The sequence below is a fragment of the Myripristis murdjan genome, chromosome 22, assembly GCF_902150065.1.
Source record: "Myripristis murdjan chromosome 22, fMyrMur1.1, whole genome shotgun sequence".
NCBI classification, from domain to species: Eukaryota; Metazoa; Chordata; class Actinopteri; order Holocentriformes; family Holocentridae; genus Myripristis; species Myripristis murdjan.
The window spans coordinates 9,953,114-9,968,348 of record NC_044001.1 but is presented as its reverse complement, the minus strand read 5'-3'; the positions used below and the strand labels follow the sequence as shown (position 1 = coordinate 9,968,348).

The 15,235-nt window shown below is 42.9% G+C and overlaps 1 protein-coding gene across 1 annotated transcript; it reads right to left on the bottom strand.

The window, feature by feature from the left end:
• cdan1 (codanin 1) lies at window positions 1-15,225 on the bottom strand. The gene is made up of 28 exons (XM_030045067.1): window positions 15,100-15,225; window positions 13,877-14,595; window positions 13,291-13,491; window positions 12,514-12,704; window positions 12,124-12,234; window positions 11,903-11,981; window positions 11,637-11,757; window positions 11,229-11,338; window positions 10,887-10,976; window positions 10,556-10,631; window positions 10,236-10,441; window positions 9,357-9,489; window positions 8,835-8,978; window positions 7,876-8,042; window positions 7,010-7,091; window positions 6,742-6,831; window positions 6,589-6,643; window positions 5,238-5,374; window positions 5,040-5,143; window positions 4,708-4,857; window positions 4,372-4,435; window positions 4,160-4,238; window positions 3,273-3,499; window positions 2,789-2,896; window positions 2,513-2,576; window positions 2,033-2,253; window positions 997-1,104; window positions 1-867 (listed from the first exon to the last, which is right to left on the bottom strand). The coding sequence occupies exons 1-28, from the start codon at window positions 15,175-15,177 to the stop codon at window positions 745-747; spliced, it is 4,038 nt and encodes a 1,345-aa protein (XP_029900927.1). The 5' UTR covers window positions 15,178-15,225; the 3' UTR covers window positions 1-744.
• Window positions 15,226-15,235: the final 10 nt, after the last annotated feature.

Sequence of the window (15,235 nt, the reverse complement as noted above, 5' to 3'; positions counted from 1 at the left end):
TAAGCTTTTGCAAGAACACATCTTTATTATCATAATTTCACTTTGTGACAACATAAAAACATTTGATTTTTAAAAGCAGCAGAGAGTATAGCACGTTCAACATGAACTGAAAGTATTACAAATGCATTCTTGCATTCATGAGATAAACATGCAGTCGGTCACTAGTGGTGGCGGTCAAAGGCAGTGTGTGTAAAGTGCCACATAAAGTAAAGACATATTTCTCAAAACTAAACGGCACATATTTCATATTATTTTTAGAGCACTGTCTCTTCAACTATGGCTTGTCTGATGGGTCCCCACGTGTCAACTATACCAATATATTTCATGTATGTTATAATGAGCCTAAATCTTGATGTGACACTTAAGTTCATTTAGTTTGAGCCAAGAAATGCAAAAGATCAAAATCTAGGTAGTTAAGACTGTGTGGTCATCCGTGTGTCCCTGGCTACTAATCCTGACTGGCAGGACTGTCTGGCTCCCACTTGCACTTTTACAAAAGAGCAGAGGGTTTTGTGAAGAGCGTCTGTCACATAACAGGTGCAGAACAAAACTGTGAAGCTTACAGAGCCTGATATGTGGTAAATTATGGAACAGCTGTGCAAAAATATCCATTAAAAGAATGATCTGCAACAGTAGGTCACCCTGATCTGTCTCTGCTTTGATCAGCACACTCTTGGCTATGGTATAAAACACTGTGGTGATCAGTCAAAAGATGCCAATGGATCTTGGATATCATTCGTTTGGTCAGGTAGCTCCCTCTACTGTCTGGTGTGAGACCTGCAGCATGTCCATGTGCCTCTGTAGCTCAGGCAGATGCAGGGAGGGGTTGACAGCCTGTGATTGCAGCTGAAACTTTTCAATCAGCTCCTGAAGGAGGAAAATGACAGAGTGAAATGACAAGTAAGCGACATGAGGGAGTAAATTTTAACCCTGCAGCAATTTCAAAAGAAAGCACGATGATGAGTGCAATTAACGAATCAGATGAGTATCCCTCACCGCCGGCAGGGCCAGATTTGACAGCCTCTTCCAATGAGATATCACCTCTTCCTCTGCCAAGAGCCCTCTGTCGACCAGCTGTCTTACCAGGAACAGGTAGTTGTTCCACTGAAAAGGAAAAGGGAGGCACAACACATTCACACATTTTTTTAGTAAAAGTGAATACCACAGAAAACCTCAGAAATTATATAACAAAAGAGAATGCCATGCACAAAACAGTAGCATAATGTATGTCTCAACTACTGTAGGTAAAATCAGGTGACATTACATGAATGTGATTTACAATAAAACTAATTTCTAGACAGACAGTGGTTTGTGATTTTTGTTAATATGACTGCTTTGTTCCATTTTTTCACAGCACTTTGTAGATTGAATAAAACTGCTAAAACGGAAAAGGCTACAAGATGAGAGAAGTACAAAATTCCTAATAGTGTATTAATGATAACAGTAGTGGTGGCAAAAGTATAGATGAATAACTGTACAGTAATAATACAAGAAGTAATTAGATAAGATGAAATTTTAATGACTCCCTGGCTTATCACCAAGTGCCTAGGAGGCATATTTGGTCCAAAGATGAGGATTATAAATCACCGTAAACTGTCTGATGGTGAAATTAACACCATTTTAATCATAAACAAAATTAAAACAAAAGAAAAAAATTTGTGCAAAACAGACATAAGGGACACTTGATCTGTTTTTTTTTTTTTTTTTTTTTTTTTTTTTTGCAAGTGTGTTACGTTTCTGAATGGTAATCAGAAAATTTCCAAACTCTATTCTACACCCTCAATTTATATGATTGGCACAAGACATGCTTAAAGCTATATTACAGAATTTTTACATATAAATAAATGAGCTCACACAATGAAAACCTGTTATCTACCAATACCTTATATTCTGCATTAACGCAAACATTGCAAAGCTGTGGCAACAGTCCCGCACTGGTGCAGAGTTGACCCTTAGTGAGATATGTCACCTCACCTGTACTTGCAGTAGTAGTAGTATGAGTAATAGTTTGTAACAGGATTAGCGGATGTACCTCGGCATCGCTGGCCTTCAGCACGGCGGCGACACTGAGAGGAGTGAAGAGCAGGTGGAGGGGTACAGACCAACAGCAGTCTCTTTCCCACAGATCTGCAAACTGCTTTAGCACTGCTCTGATAGGAGGCTCAGACCCTGAACCAGGATCCTCAGCGACCCCGCCACCTCCCCCATCTCTGCTGCAGTCCTGGACACACAGCGCTGGCAGCTCTGCAGACACTGAGCAGACACACAGAGCAGCTACTCAGTCTAATAGACGGTATATTAACCCAAATGAAGCAGGCTAAATGTGGATTCTAATTAAACAGCGCACAGTAATTTTGCAGCAATCCAACAATAATAATCTAAAAACTAAACACTAGTATTCATAAAGCACTGCTGGGAATTAATCAGCAAGAAACCTACTAATGAAACAGTATTAATAACACCTGAAACAAAACACTACCAAAGTGCAGTGTGCAGTGTCCTAGACTCTTACCCAGTTTGCAGGCCAGTAAAACGGTGGACCGCAGCAACATCTGTTCTGACACTGGGGTTAAGAACTACAAAAGGAGATGAGAGAGGACCAGAGAATAAAGGGGGGTAAAAACCAAAATGATCATATGGAGGCGCTCATTTGATGCACTACTGCACTGTGCATGTCTTTGTGTATGAACTTTGTCATTCTGTGTCAGCTTGTGCCTGGGTCCTCTGCATATTTCCAGAGGCCTCAGATGTAAGATGAACCGTTTGTGAGTTACAGTTAATGGCGTACCTTTCTGCAAACCAGTGTTTCTCCCACTCTCTCCAGCAAAGCGCTGAGCTGAGAGTCTGTTGGCAGCTCCTCGTCAGTCCTGGGGCCGACTGCGATGCTCAACACCTCCTACACAAAACCCAGTGACACTTAAATTAGCAGGTTCTCAGATACACTGCTACTCCATTTTAATTCCCATCATCCACTTTTACTTTAATCAGAGATAACCTTCAAGTGGTACTACTTGTAACTCCTGAACTTGATTTCAATAATTTGTGTAATGCAATCCAATGAGATAATATTGAGCTCTCAAAATCAAGGAAAATGCAAAGTACAACGGATAAAAAAGGTGAAAAAAAGGACTTTGTAGGAAAAGTCCTCATTTCCTGAGTCTACTGCAGAATAATAACCATAAGAACTGTTAAATTCAGGGTAAGTCCCCCTAAATGTGACCTTAGTAACTAAACAGTTAAGACAAATAATAAAACCCTAATTTTAAAATGACCTTAATCTCAATGAGGATGTCGGAGGGCAGTGGGGCAGTGTGTCTGCAGTCTGCAGGGCAGGTGGTCACTTTCTGACATTCCTGTTTTCGCTTTGGGGTGACGGGCTGCTCCTGAGTTGCCAACTCATCTCCGACGCCCTCCACATCCCCCAAGACTGGCGACACTGGGCTAGCCAGGGCCCTCATCACACGGTCAAACCTGCTCTTCCACTCCCGCTTTATTAGCGCTGGCAATGAGAAAAGAGGAGATAACAGAAAACCTCAAGCAAGAAACTTTCACTGCAGTTTCCACCGCCAAATAAGTGTGGATGACAGTCCCACATCTGAAAATGCCCAAATACAGATGCACTTAATCCACACTTAATGAACTCTTACCCTAATACCACTTTGAGGCGGTATTTAGGGATAAATGTATCCCAAAAGTCATAAGCAGTTTGTATGCGGAAATGATTTTATTGGGTCATCGTACTGGGCAAATCCAGTATAAGTTAGTCAAATTTGAACTTTTTTTTTTTTATTAATTATTTATCTTTTTTTGGCTGTTTATTAATGTACTTATTTGTAATTTTTGGGTACCTGATTATGTTTTGCTTCCTAATTGGGCCTTCAATTCACATTTATTTAGAAAATGTATCTTCTTTACGTAACCATGATGGGAAACATTTTCTTTTTGCCAAATGTGCCCCTGTGTGCACTGACCAAACCCTCTAACACCTGCAGTCTCCATGCCTACTTAACCAGGTCCTGGAAATAGACAACCCAAGTGGCTGCTTGGCTAACCACAAAGACCACAAGTAAATATTGCTGCATTGAGCATTTGGGCGTGACATGGCAGCAAATACGCTACAAGCTTGTCAAGTGACCCGCTCCGTCTCTTTCCCATCTACCTGTGATGTTGGCAGAGAGCCAGCTGCAGGCTTTCTCTGTCGCCAGACGTTTAGTGATGTTTTCAGATGTGGTCAGGACCTGCAGAGAGATACAGAGGCATACAGATGTGACATGGCACTCCATCTCAAAGAGGCTTAAAATGTCTGATGGGTTTCTCCTCACTTTCTTAATCAGCTCTGCTGTTTTTGCAGTGTGATTTTATGGGACTTACAGCGGGGGAGGTCTCCTCAGGAAGCAGCATTCTTATGGCTTCAGGACTCTTTTCACTGCAAAATCTGCAGGATTATACGAGAGTGTATGATCAAAGAGAGGAGACTGCCACACAAGTAAAAAACTAATGCGGTGTAGTAAGGAGCATAAAGGAGCAATTTGTATTTTTTATGTTACATTATTAAAAAAAAATAAGTCCTTTCCTAAACATCAAACACTCATTTGTTTATTCATATTGCTTCAGCAATTAGTCTTTCGACATGAACTCGTTACCACCACTCTATTGAATTTATGGATTTGTACTACTAGTAGTCACGGGTGCAAGAAGCTGTTGTACCTGGTGGCTCTTGCCAGAGCCTCCATGCCTGCGTCACACAGCTGAGCGCAGATGGAGTCGTTGAGTTTTGGAGGACTGGACTTTGGCAACTCCAGTCCGTCTCTTAGCATCTTCTCCCCTCTCTCCACCAACTCGCTCACCAGTGTAGCCCTGAGGAACAGCAGCAACAACATTTAGACAAACACACACATGCACACAGACATCTGACTATGGTTGGACATTTCTGAAAATTTCATTAATTGAGTGGTTTGGATGATTCAACATAAACAGTGGACAAAAAGTTACTCCCCTCCTTAGATACACACAAACACCCACCGCTCTGTGATACCTACTTCATATGCTTGACACAGTTGGATCCAACCCTCTCAGCAACAAACTCCACAGTGCGACGCAAAGACGGCGGCTGGTTGTGGAAGAAGGCTTGCTCCAGGTCCACCTTTGCGAAAATTTACACAATCGATTCAAACCCTCACACACAGGCAACTCAATCTCCTTTTCCATCTCTCTCGATTACCTCTCTCTTGACTCACCTGTAGTTTCTGCTGGGACCTGTTAGCGGTCGGCGTGTCCCTGATCTCAGCAGAGGTGGGGGTGATTTTGCGGATAATTCCTCCACTCTTTGCTGTGCTTCCAGACACAAATGCAGCTAGGAGCTTACGGAACTCACCTGGACAGAAAAAAAAAAACAAACAAGGAAAAACTTCTATTCAGATTGTTTGCACTGTCTCACGACACACTGGTGGCAATGTTGTATAGTTTTAAGCTCTGAAATTGAATGTCATTTGAGCTCTTTGACTCCCAAGCTGATCAGATTGGACTATTTGGCCCGCTAGATAATGTTAGAAAATAGAGCCTGAAGCATTATGCACAAGAATACTGAAAAGCACTGCTAATACAACGTCCTTAATTGTAAAATTAATATGCATCGTCTTGGAATGATAACATGTTGCTAAATACTGTTCACTGCCATTTACTGCTGCATCTCAGCAATTCATGAAAACTGATGCGTGAAGGGCATGGAAGTCAACTGGCTTGCTGTGTGCTGTCATGTGAAAATAATTATGAGGATTACAGCCCATCCCGCTCCCTGTAACTTGAGCTGAACAGTGTTTATTCAGATCCCTATTAGCTACTAGAAAGGTAGCAACCATTCTTCTTGGAGTCCACATAAAAACACAAAACATTAACAAACAACATACAGGGACTATTCACACTAAATCACATATACCTCTGACCCAAAACCCAGATCCCCTCCTTCTTTCCCAGTACCGTTCCAGATCTTTTCATGCACACGCAGTGCCTTCGTCCCAAGAAAAACACAACCGCAACAATAACAATGGTAATTCTACCAATAATAATAACATCTATTGTCACTCTCTCAACCCACTAGTCCAGTTGTGAACAGCCACATATCACAAGAGATGAGACATATTACCACAACATGAAACAAAAGAAACCAAAACAAAACACTGTTTTACCAGAGGAAAGGATTGTGTTACTGTCTACACTCAATAAGTATTATTCCAGACTGCGGTTTGCGCTCAAATTTATTGTTTCTTTTTCAACAACTTGTTATGCTAAGCTTTCCAAGGCTAAGTACACAATATTTCCTCCTGCCTGTTCTCCCTCCTGACAAACTGCACCACAGTTCACTTGGAAGAAGATCGAGACCTGCACTCTCAGGTGGCCCTGGTGTGGTTATTTAGATGCTCACATGACTTCAGATTGTGTTTCCACCTGTTCAGCAAAACTAACTGAGTCAGTGCTGCATGGGTCAAATAAACTGCACCACACATGCCAGGTGTGAATGTGCTCTTGTTCCCTGTGGGGAATAAAGAGTAATAAATGTCAGTCAGTGAATATCATCGTCAATGTACTCACCCAGAAAAGGACAGCATGTATAGAGAAGCTGCTGATCCACCAGGGGAATGGAGTCCTTAAGATAAAAAAAAGAAGAGAAATCTCACTATGCACCAAGAACAGCCGGAGGGAATTTTCTGGACAGGTGCCTGTTGAAATTGAAATTTCACTTACAAGTCCCTGAGAACTTGTGCTGCCGTCCTCCAGGTGAGCCACCTCAGTGAAGTCACTGATGAAGAACATGTCTTCAGGAATAACTGGGATCTATAAGACATACAGAGTTAAGTTACTTACATTCATGATACAATTACTGAATTAAAGTTACTTTAGCTGTAACACAAATAATTACACAGGCATTCTAATTTGGATTGGAATAATTGTAAACCATGTAAAACAAATTAAAAGACAAACAGATCAAAACATGAAGCACTTCAAGTCTCACCTGAAAAAGCCAACCCAATACAGCCACCATGAGCACCTTATTCAGGTTACACATTTCTCCACATCGGCCCAGCAGCATTCCCCTGAAAGCACGAAAAAAACAAATTAAACATATCTGTCTGAGAGGGGCAGTGAGAGGGGAAACGGCAATGAAACACAGACAGAATGTGTGTGTGTGTGTCTGAGGCTTTTTACACAAGTTGAACATTTGTTTTAGATTGGCGCATTTCCAAACTTTCCAGGGCGGAAATTGGGTGAAACTGTCCTTCAAATTCACAAATTGGGGGAATAAAAAAATAAATAAATAAATAAAGGTTTTCCACTGAGGATGAAGAACTGTCAGTGAAATCTGTGTGACTCTATATTCCCCACTTAATGGATCAAAAGCATCACATTCTCTAAAATGCATCTCAGTAATTTCATGCTTACATAAACAAAATTCAACAGATTAATTCATTTTCTAAGAGGATAAGAATCTGAAAAATGTCCACACTGGCACCTAAAACCTTTATTTGGCAGTCAAGTCGTCTTCAAAATCAAGTCGTCAGTGGTTAAAAGTTCAACTGGCACATTAAAAAACAAAAAATATAGCTATATTTTATTGTTGAATTAACAATTACGCAATTATTTCTCATCCAGTGACATGAACAGAAGCCAAATGTGGTTGCTAAACAACATATAAATACCAGTATTAGTGGCTGTAACCGATAAGCATATGAATATTGAAGTTAACTGTTATGTCGTCAAAAGTGTGTGTTTATTAGGTAATTTTACAGTGGCTTTAACTGTGGCAGAGCCAATCAGAACTCTCTCGTTTGTGGCTAAAAGAAAAACAAACATTTATTTTAACAAGAAATGGAGCCTTACCTGTAGAGGAGGAGCAGCGTGCCCAGTGCGGTCCTGTAGCACAGCAGCAGAGGACCAGTGAAGTCCAGCATGGAGAGAAACTCCACCAGCCAGGGCACAGTCAGCACGGTGCGCCTCCTCCGCACACAGCTACTCAGAACAGCACACACGTCCAGCACTGGAGCGCTCTGACCGGCGAGGAGAGTGCAAGAGGGGGGTATTTTTAACCAAATAAAAAGCCTGACAACACATACGCACTTACAGTATATCCATAAAATCACACAACAGAGCATACCAGATATGACTCAAATCATGTAAATAAATGTTTGTTTGGCTCCTCATCATCACCAACTGATGCAGCACAGTAACAACTCAACGTATACCCAGTTTGTGAGAGCTTTCACATGTGCTGATCTAAACAATTCAACGTCAGGGAAGGTTTTTACTAGAAAAAAAATGTGCCTACACTGCACAGGTTGTGATGAAATTTCTTTTTCTAATCATAGCAACAGCAGTTTTTTTTTTTTTTTTTTTTTAACACAGAAGAACAGCTAGGTAATTTGGGTGACCTGTAAAGGAAGGAAAAAGCATCACCTATCATTTTTATGAAATTGTTGTATTTTATCAGATCAAAAGAAAGAAAAAAAAAAAAACAGAAAAAACAACGCTATCAGCATTATTTATCGGCCACGCTGCTCTCTAAATACTGACATCGGCTTCTGAAAAACCTGTATCGGTCGACCACTAATTTTCTAGTTTGGTATTTGTCCTACTGAGTGGGACACACAGGATGAGAGTGTAAGAAAGTTTAGGAAATACAAGGAAAGACTATTTCATATGTGACCCTACCTCAGCTGCCCCGATGTGGTAAACTTATCTGTGAATTTCGTGAAAACATTCCTTTAAGACTGGCTTCTCTTGGCTCTATTTGATCCAGGCCTGTGGCATGGTTTATTCACATCCATCCTGTGTTTTCTCACCTTGCTGCGAAGGGCTACGGCAGCCTCCTGTATCTCCCTGGATGGCCTCTCAGACGTTTGGTAAGGCATGAAGGCAATGAATCCCAGAAACTTGGCCAGGAGACGAGCCAGCAGCAGCACGGAGGCGAACCTCTGCTTCTCATCCTGATGGGGAGAGAGAAATGAGACTTTAACCTGAATCCACCATGCCAGTAAGTGTCAAGTGGGATTGGATTCACATGTGAGCACAAAATTTGACCAGGTACGTCTTGGACCACAGAAGGCAAGAGTAACTTTTAAGGACATTCAGTCGAAAGGGGGCGTGGGCTACCACAAGAAGGAACATAATGGCCTACAAATCTACATAACAAAAAGATAGAAAGGTTTATTTTAGTTATCCCAATGAAATTCTTGGTGATTTTACCCTCCGGCACCTCTGGAACTAGGAAGAATTTAGCTGACAGAAATCTGCAAGACTCTGGAATAAGTTGCAAAGGTCCATAATACAGCTGAGTAATGTCTGCATATTCAATGCCCATATACCTGCTGCTCCATGTCCCCGTCTCCCTCCACCTCTCCCTCCCCGATGGCAGCAGCAGGACTCAGGATGGACACCTCATCCAGCTGCAGGAGCTGCTGACACAGGCTGTCCTTCAGGTGCTGGTTCAGCTGGCAGCTGGAACAAAGTGTGTAAGACATTTTAGGTCACACAGGGACAAGATTTAAACACCTCTAACAGGGGGGGAGGTAACGCGCATGAGTGGCCCAGTGATGCCTGTATGTATCTGCGAAATAAGAATTCAGTCTGGATTCAGTCTTGTCTTCAGCTGAAATCACTAATTTGTTTCTAATTTGTTTATTTCTTTGTCATGTTTGTTTGCTGTGATTTTTTTTCATTTCATTTTAATCCAACACTCAAAAGACTTTGCAGCTTTTTGCCAGGTTGTCACTAAGGCTGGATGATTATTGCTAAAATGTGAATCATGATTTTCCATCTAAGAATTGAGATCATGATTCTTACTTTTTCAGTAAAAATATACTGAAAAAAGATATATACAAGACTTTAAACAGACAACATATCAAAGCACTTGACTTAAACTTAAAAGTCACTAGGGATACGTTTAATTTGATTTTTTAAAAAGGCTATATCTACCAACTGGGAAAATACTGCGAACATTAAAGTAAGGCAAATGAAGAGTTACTATGCAAATTATCAGTCAACTTCAGGCCATTGCTTTTGTTGAAAGCATTTTATCCATGTTTTGGGATGAAACCCTTCATGAAATGCTTGATTGGATCCAAACTGGCCTGCCAAGTTAGGCAGATCTTAAGTACATAAATTGTTTAAATGCCCAGTGGCAACAAAATGCTTTTTCGAGACACTGTAGTTGGTGCTATTTGCTTGAAGACTCATCATCTCACCAGCTGGCAATTTGCAGGAAGTCCCTGAAGAACTCCTGGTGTCCTGGGAAAGATGGAGGGGGGCAGGGGCCAACGATACCGTGAGGCTGAATGAGACGTTCCTCTAGACGTTTCAGACGGCCCAGGCTGTCTGCTCCCAGCATGCCGAGCAGGTCAGCATCAGGGGTGTCACCAGGAGAGCTGTTCACACGGGGGCCTTTACACATCTGGACAATGAAAGCAACATTTTAATGCATTTCGGTTCCTTACTATGCTAGACAGAGCATGCACGACGTATAATGCTGGGAAAAACTATGCTAGAAAGATCTACCGAAATGTACCTGAACAAGCTGCTTCAGGAACAGGCGGGCAAAATGGGAATGGTTCCCTGCAGAGTTCAGCTGACTCACCATTGCTCTGAAAAGCAGCCAAGCCCACAAAGCCAAACCTCATAAATAAGATTGATAGACAGATAGATAGACACACACACACAGACAGACAGATCGATCTTGTAGACAGATTCCTATCAAGAAAAATGAGAAAAGCAACTTGAGGCCCAAGCAGAGCTGGTCATTTTTAATGATTTCTATGCTCTGAATAGCTTTCGTGTGCTTTCAATAATGATGCTGCCTATTAAAAAATATGTTGTTGCAAATAGGTCACTGGTATTACCTGATCCTATTACCCAGCACAGCCTCAAAGTTCCACCCAGGTTCCTTGTGAAAGTCCTCCCATTCTCGCAGCGCTTCGTAAAAAATATCTCTGAGAACAAAATAGCAAAATTTCATACGTAATGGATCAGCAGCCATTCTCATTTAGCACTTGGACTCAGCCTGTCTTGCACCCTGGGAAGGATCCAATACTTCTCTGATACTTTGATAAATGTATACCAAGTGGCCATATCAAACTGTTTCAGCTACATTATGTCATATAGATACTTTGAATACTGGAAACATGGCAAGAGGGCAGCTTTTGACGAAAACCAAAACAACAAAAAACAGTATTGCGTTATACCTCTGTTTTTTGAAAGTGTGGAAGGCCTTGTCACTGCTGAAGTTGGACCGATTGTCAGTAGCGGGCTGGAAGGGGACTGAGTGGATGAATGTGGAAACTGAAGGAGACAGCTGGAATGGAAAAAACAACACTGAAAATCTCTCAGTTTAGCAAATAGGGCTGCACTCAGACAATTATGAATTTGACCAAAAAACATTTTTTATTAAGGAACTGAACAGGGCGCAAATGATTCTAATAGGAAATGCAAGAGGAATATGAATTTATCTAACATAAAATATTGATTTTTTGCAGTTTCCTGTATGTTTATTATGCTCTGTTTTGTTGTGTGAAGCTCTTTGTGTTGCATTCAGTTGTATGAAAATTGCCAAACAAATAAAGTGTGTTTGATTGATTGATTTGATTTGTTACCTTGGCTGTGCTGGTGTCCTGGGCCTGAGTCAGGCGCTCCCTAAGAGCCGGAGAGAACAAGGCCACCCTTTCATTCTCTGCCAGCAGACGCAAGGTACACTTGTCCAAATGAGCGATCAACCTGACGATAACAAGACGAGGTTATGAACCAACGCGGAGACAGTCAGAGCACAGGAGAGTCGGTTGATATATGGGATATTTGGGAGCTCATTTATTTGTGTGAGTGGATACATGAGTTTGGAGGACAGAGGAAATGAAACACTCACTGAAACTGATTCTCCAGCACCCTCACTGCAAAATGTACACAGTTGTGTACGGGTCGGAGGTAACCTCTCTCCAGAACATCTGAAAAAGTGAAACAGAACGGCGTCTCCATTGACATTCATTCATTAAGAATCAAAGATGAAATTGGCCACATTTGTCTTGGTAGGCATATGTTATCGGGTAAACTTGGCTTGCTGCACAGGCCTTTGAAAGAGGTATTAACCTGGATTCACCACACACAGACTTTCCTCTTTCTCGGAAGTGGGAGGGGACCAAGATGTCAGCAACTGCATGACAAAGAAAAGCTCCAGGAAAATGTTTGGCACCAGGTTTTCTGCGAGGGATGAAAAAAAAAAAAAAAAAAAACATTTTCATGAACTGGAAGAGGTTTATGTGATCAGAAACCAATGTCATCTTTAAAATGACTTCTTAAACTTACTGACCATTTATCTTAAGGTTTTTTTTCTATATTTATCACTGTCTGAAATGCGATACAGATAAAATAACTTCCTTATCTTACATACTTCATCTTCAAGGTTCTTGGATGAAAGGGGAAACTGTCAGCCAGTTATCTTTTTTTTTGGCACTTTAGCTCCCCCCTGTGATCATTTACCAGAAATGCAGGTGCAGTACAGCTCAGCCAGGAGATCCAGTTCGGAGGCCAAGGTGACTTTGGAGGGCTCAGGACAGACAGTCTGTATGTCTGGTGTAACCTTAGAAGTCGTTCTCAGCCCCGATTTGGTTGGGGTGCACGGCTCCAGAGAGGACGACAGAGGAGAGCAGACCTGCTGGGCACGCTTAGTCCTGAACACAAGCAACTCATGATTATAAAACAGCAGAAACAGAGCTGAAGCTGCAACTGACACTGCAGTGGAAGCAAAAAGAGCACACACTATTAATAATTCATAGGAAAACAATGAAATTTGCCACTGGGAGAAATATACAGAAATTTAAAAGAAGAGAAGAACTGCCATATGGAGTTAGAGTTTTTCACCACTGTCTGAGTCTAGTTTGCAATTTCCCCAGTCGTTTTGCATTGCATGCTGCAAGTAATTATTATTTTTTTCAGCACTGCCATGACATTTTAAAAAATACAATCTTAATGGTGCCAAACCTTGCTTGAAATTAACTACTATCCCAGATAACGAAGAGGCACCGAATTGGAAGAGATAAACATGATGGTAAAATTTCTATGGTGCCATATTTTTCCTGGCAGAGATTTTCATGTCTTCCTGTGAGAATCATGTGCCACTGGAAATCAGGTGAAACAACATCACAGAGGATGTCACTGATTGGTGAAAAGCTGAGGCTATATGTCGTCCACATCAGGAGCCCTGGCTGACACGGTGAAAACGTCACCAAATTTGCAGGCCAGCTCAAATCCACTTACTTCTCCCTCTTCAGCAGCTCCCTCTCTTCCTGCAGGCTTAAGGGACTGCCCGTTATCAGTGACCCCCCTAGGGCCTCTGCTCCTACTGGGGGACTAGAGGGCTTGCTGAATGGGGTGGAGGTGAAACAGGTCTTTGGTTTTGAATGTGGCCGCTCGGCGCTGACCGGTGTCGGGTTTATTCTTCTGGATGGTTTGGCCGTTCTGCAGGATAACGGACAGAGTGAGGGAAATGTGAAATGTGAAAAGAGAACCAAATCAATGCTGACTTCCTATTAACTAATGATGATGCCATGGTCTGTGGGGAAATTTTAACTTCTGGGTGGAACCCACTGGTGCTGTGGCAATACACAGAACATAATGCAACACTCGTATGTAGTAAGTGATGAGCAATATCCTTGCAATATCCTGCCCATACAAACAGGAATAAATAATCTAAAATGGTCTACCTGTGTCTGGTCATACACAGTGAATTATGTTTTGACAGCCTCATCTCAAGATACTTGCACTGTGAAAGCACTGAATAAGGTAACACAAGAGTGTAAAAATACTGAAATAGGCTTCTATAAAAAGTGCAACAGTGACTCACGCAGGTGAAATAGGTGACGACCCAACAGGAGGGAAGTCCTCCAGGTTGTTGAAGTTCAGCTGGCTGACAGTTGGAGGTGAAACCTGTTCGCTCATCTTATTGTACCCCCCTCCTCCTCTACCTGATCTCCTCCCCCCACCTTCCCACCGTCCAGTCTCCTCATTATGGTGTCCCCCACGCCCTCCTCCGTGCCTGCCCTGTCCCCCTATACCCATGCTGCCTCCACTCCTCTTGCGGCCTTTCTGCGACTGCAGGCTGGGGCTGTGCTGGGGCTCTGGAGGGGAAACCATGTAGTCCCCCAGACTGAGTCTCTGGGGGGGACGCCGCTCTGAGCCTGAGGGCCTCGAGGCAGGGCTCCATGCCGAAGTGAAAGAGGGGCTGCTAAAGGCACTAACACCACTCAGGCACTGGGACCCAGAATGGCCGGCAGGATCCCATTCCGCTCCGGGGGACACAGACGGAGCAGGGGAGAACAGCTGGACCCGGCTGGTGCTCCGAGAACCGGCTCCACCTCCAGCAGACCTGCAACCCCTCCGCTCAGTGAAGAAGCCCTGAGACTGAGTGGGAGGCCTGGGGCGGCTGGGGGTCTTGGCAGGCGTGGCAGGGCCATTGGTGAGGGCTTGGCTGCTCTGCTCTCTCAGGAAGTTCAAAAGGAAAGGGACGAATTCTTGTTTCTGGACTGTCACCTTGGGTTCACTGAGTGACAGCGTGTCGCCCTTCTGTTGAAGAGAGAGGCATGGCTGTAGGATGGTTCACTTGTAGCGGGTAGCATTAAACACAAGCTTGCACTGGAAAATTATAAGCGCCGGGTAATGGACCCACGATGCGACCAGTATAATAAATAACCAGGTCAACAAACATTAGAAACCAGGCATGTTTGCAGAGTGTAGCCACTTAGCTAACATTAAGCTGGCGAACATCTGCTGATCTCCACAAAGCTGATCAGGACACATGATGGTCGCACGCAAGCACAGTAACTTACACGAATGTTTTCTTTTCGAGTGCATGATTTCTCTCGTTTTACAGAAAAGTTGTCGACGTAACTTCTGGCCTACAGCTGAGATCACTCCATCCAAGGCGACATTAGCCCAGCTCGCTAGCTTGCTAGCTCAAAGTTTTGTTTACATCACTTGTGAGCGATGTCATCTCGTCTCCCGTGACTTTCAAAGGCAAACGCACACCGAATGTCGCAACCACGTGGCGTTTAGTTACTGAGCACCTACCTCGACATTCCTCAGCCAGTCCAAGGCCTTATTAACGTCCACTTTCTTCAGGAGAAGCGATTCCAAAAGAGCCGCCATTCTGCCCAAGCGCTGCGCGGCTGCAGCACTGGAGGGAAGGGGGCGGAGCCAGCGTGTG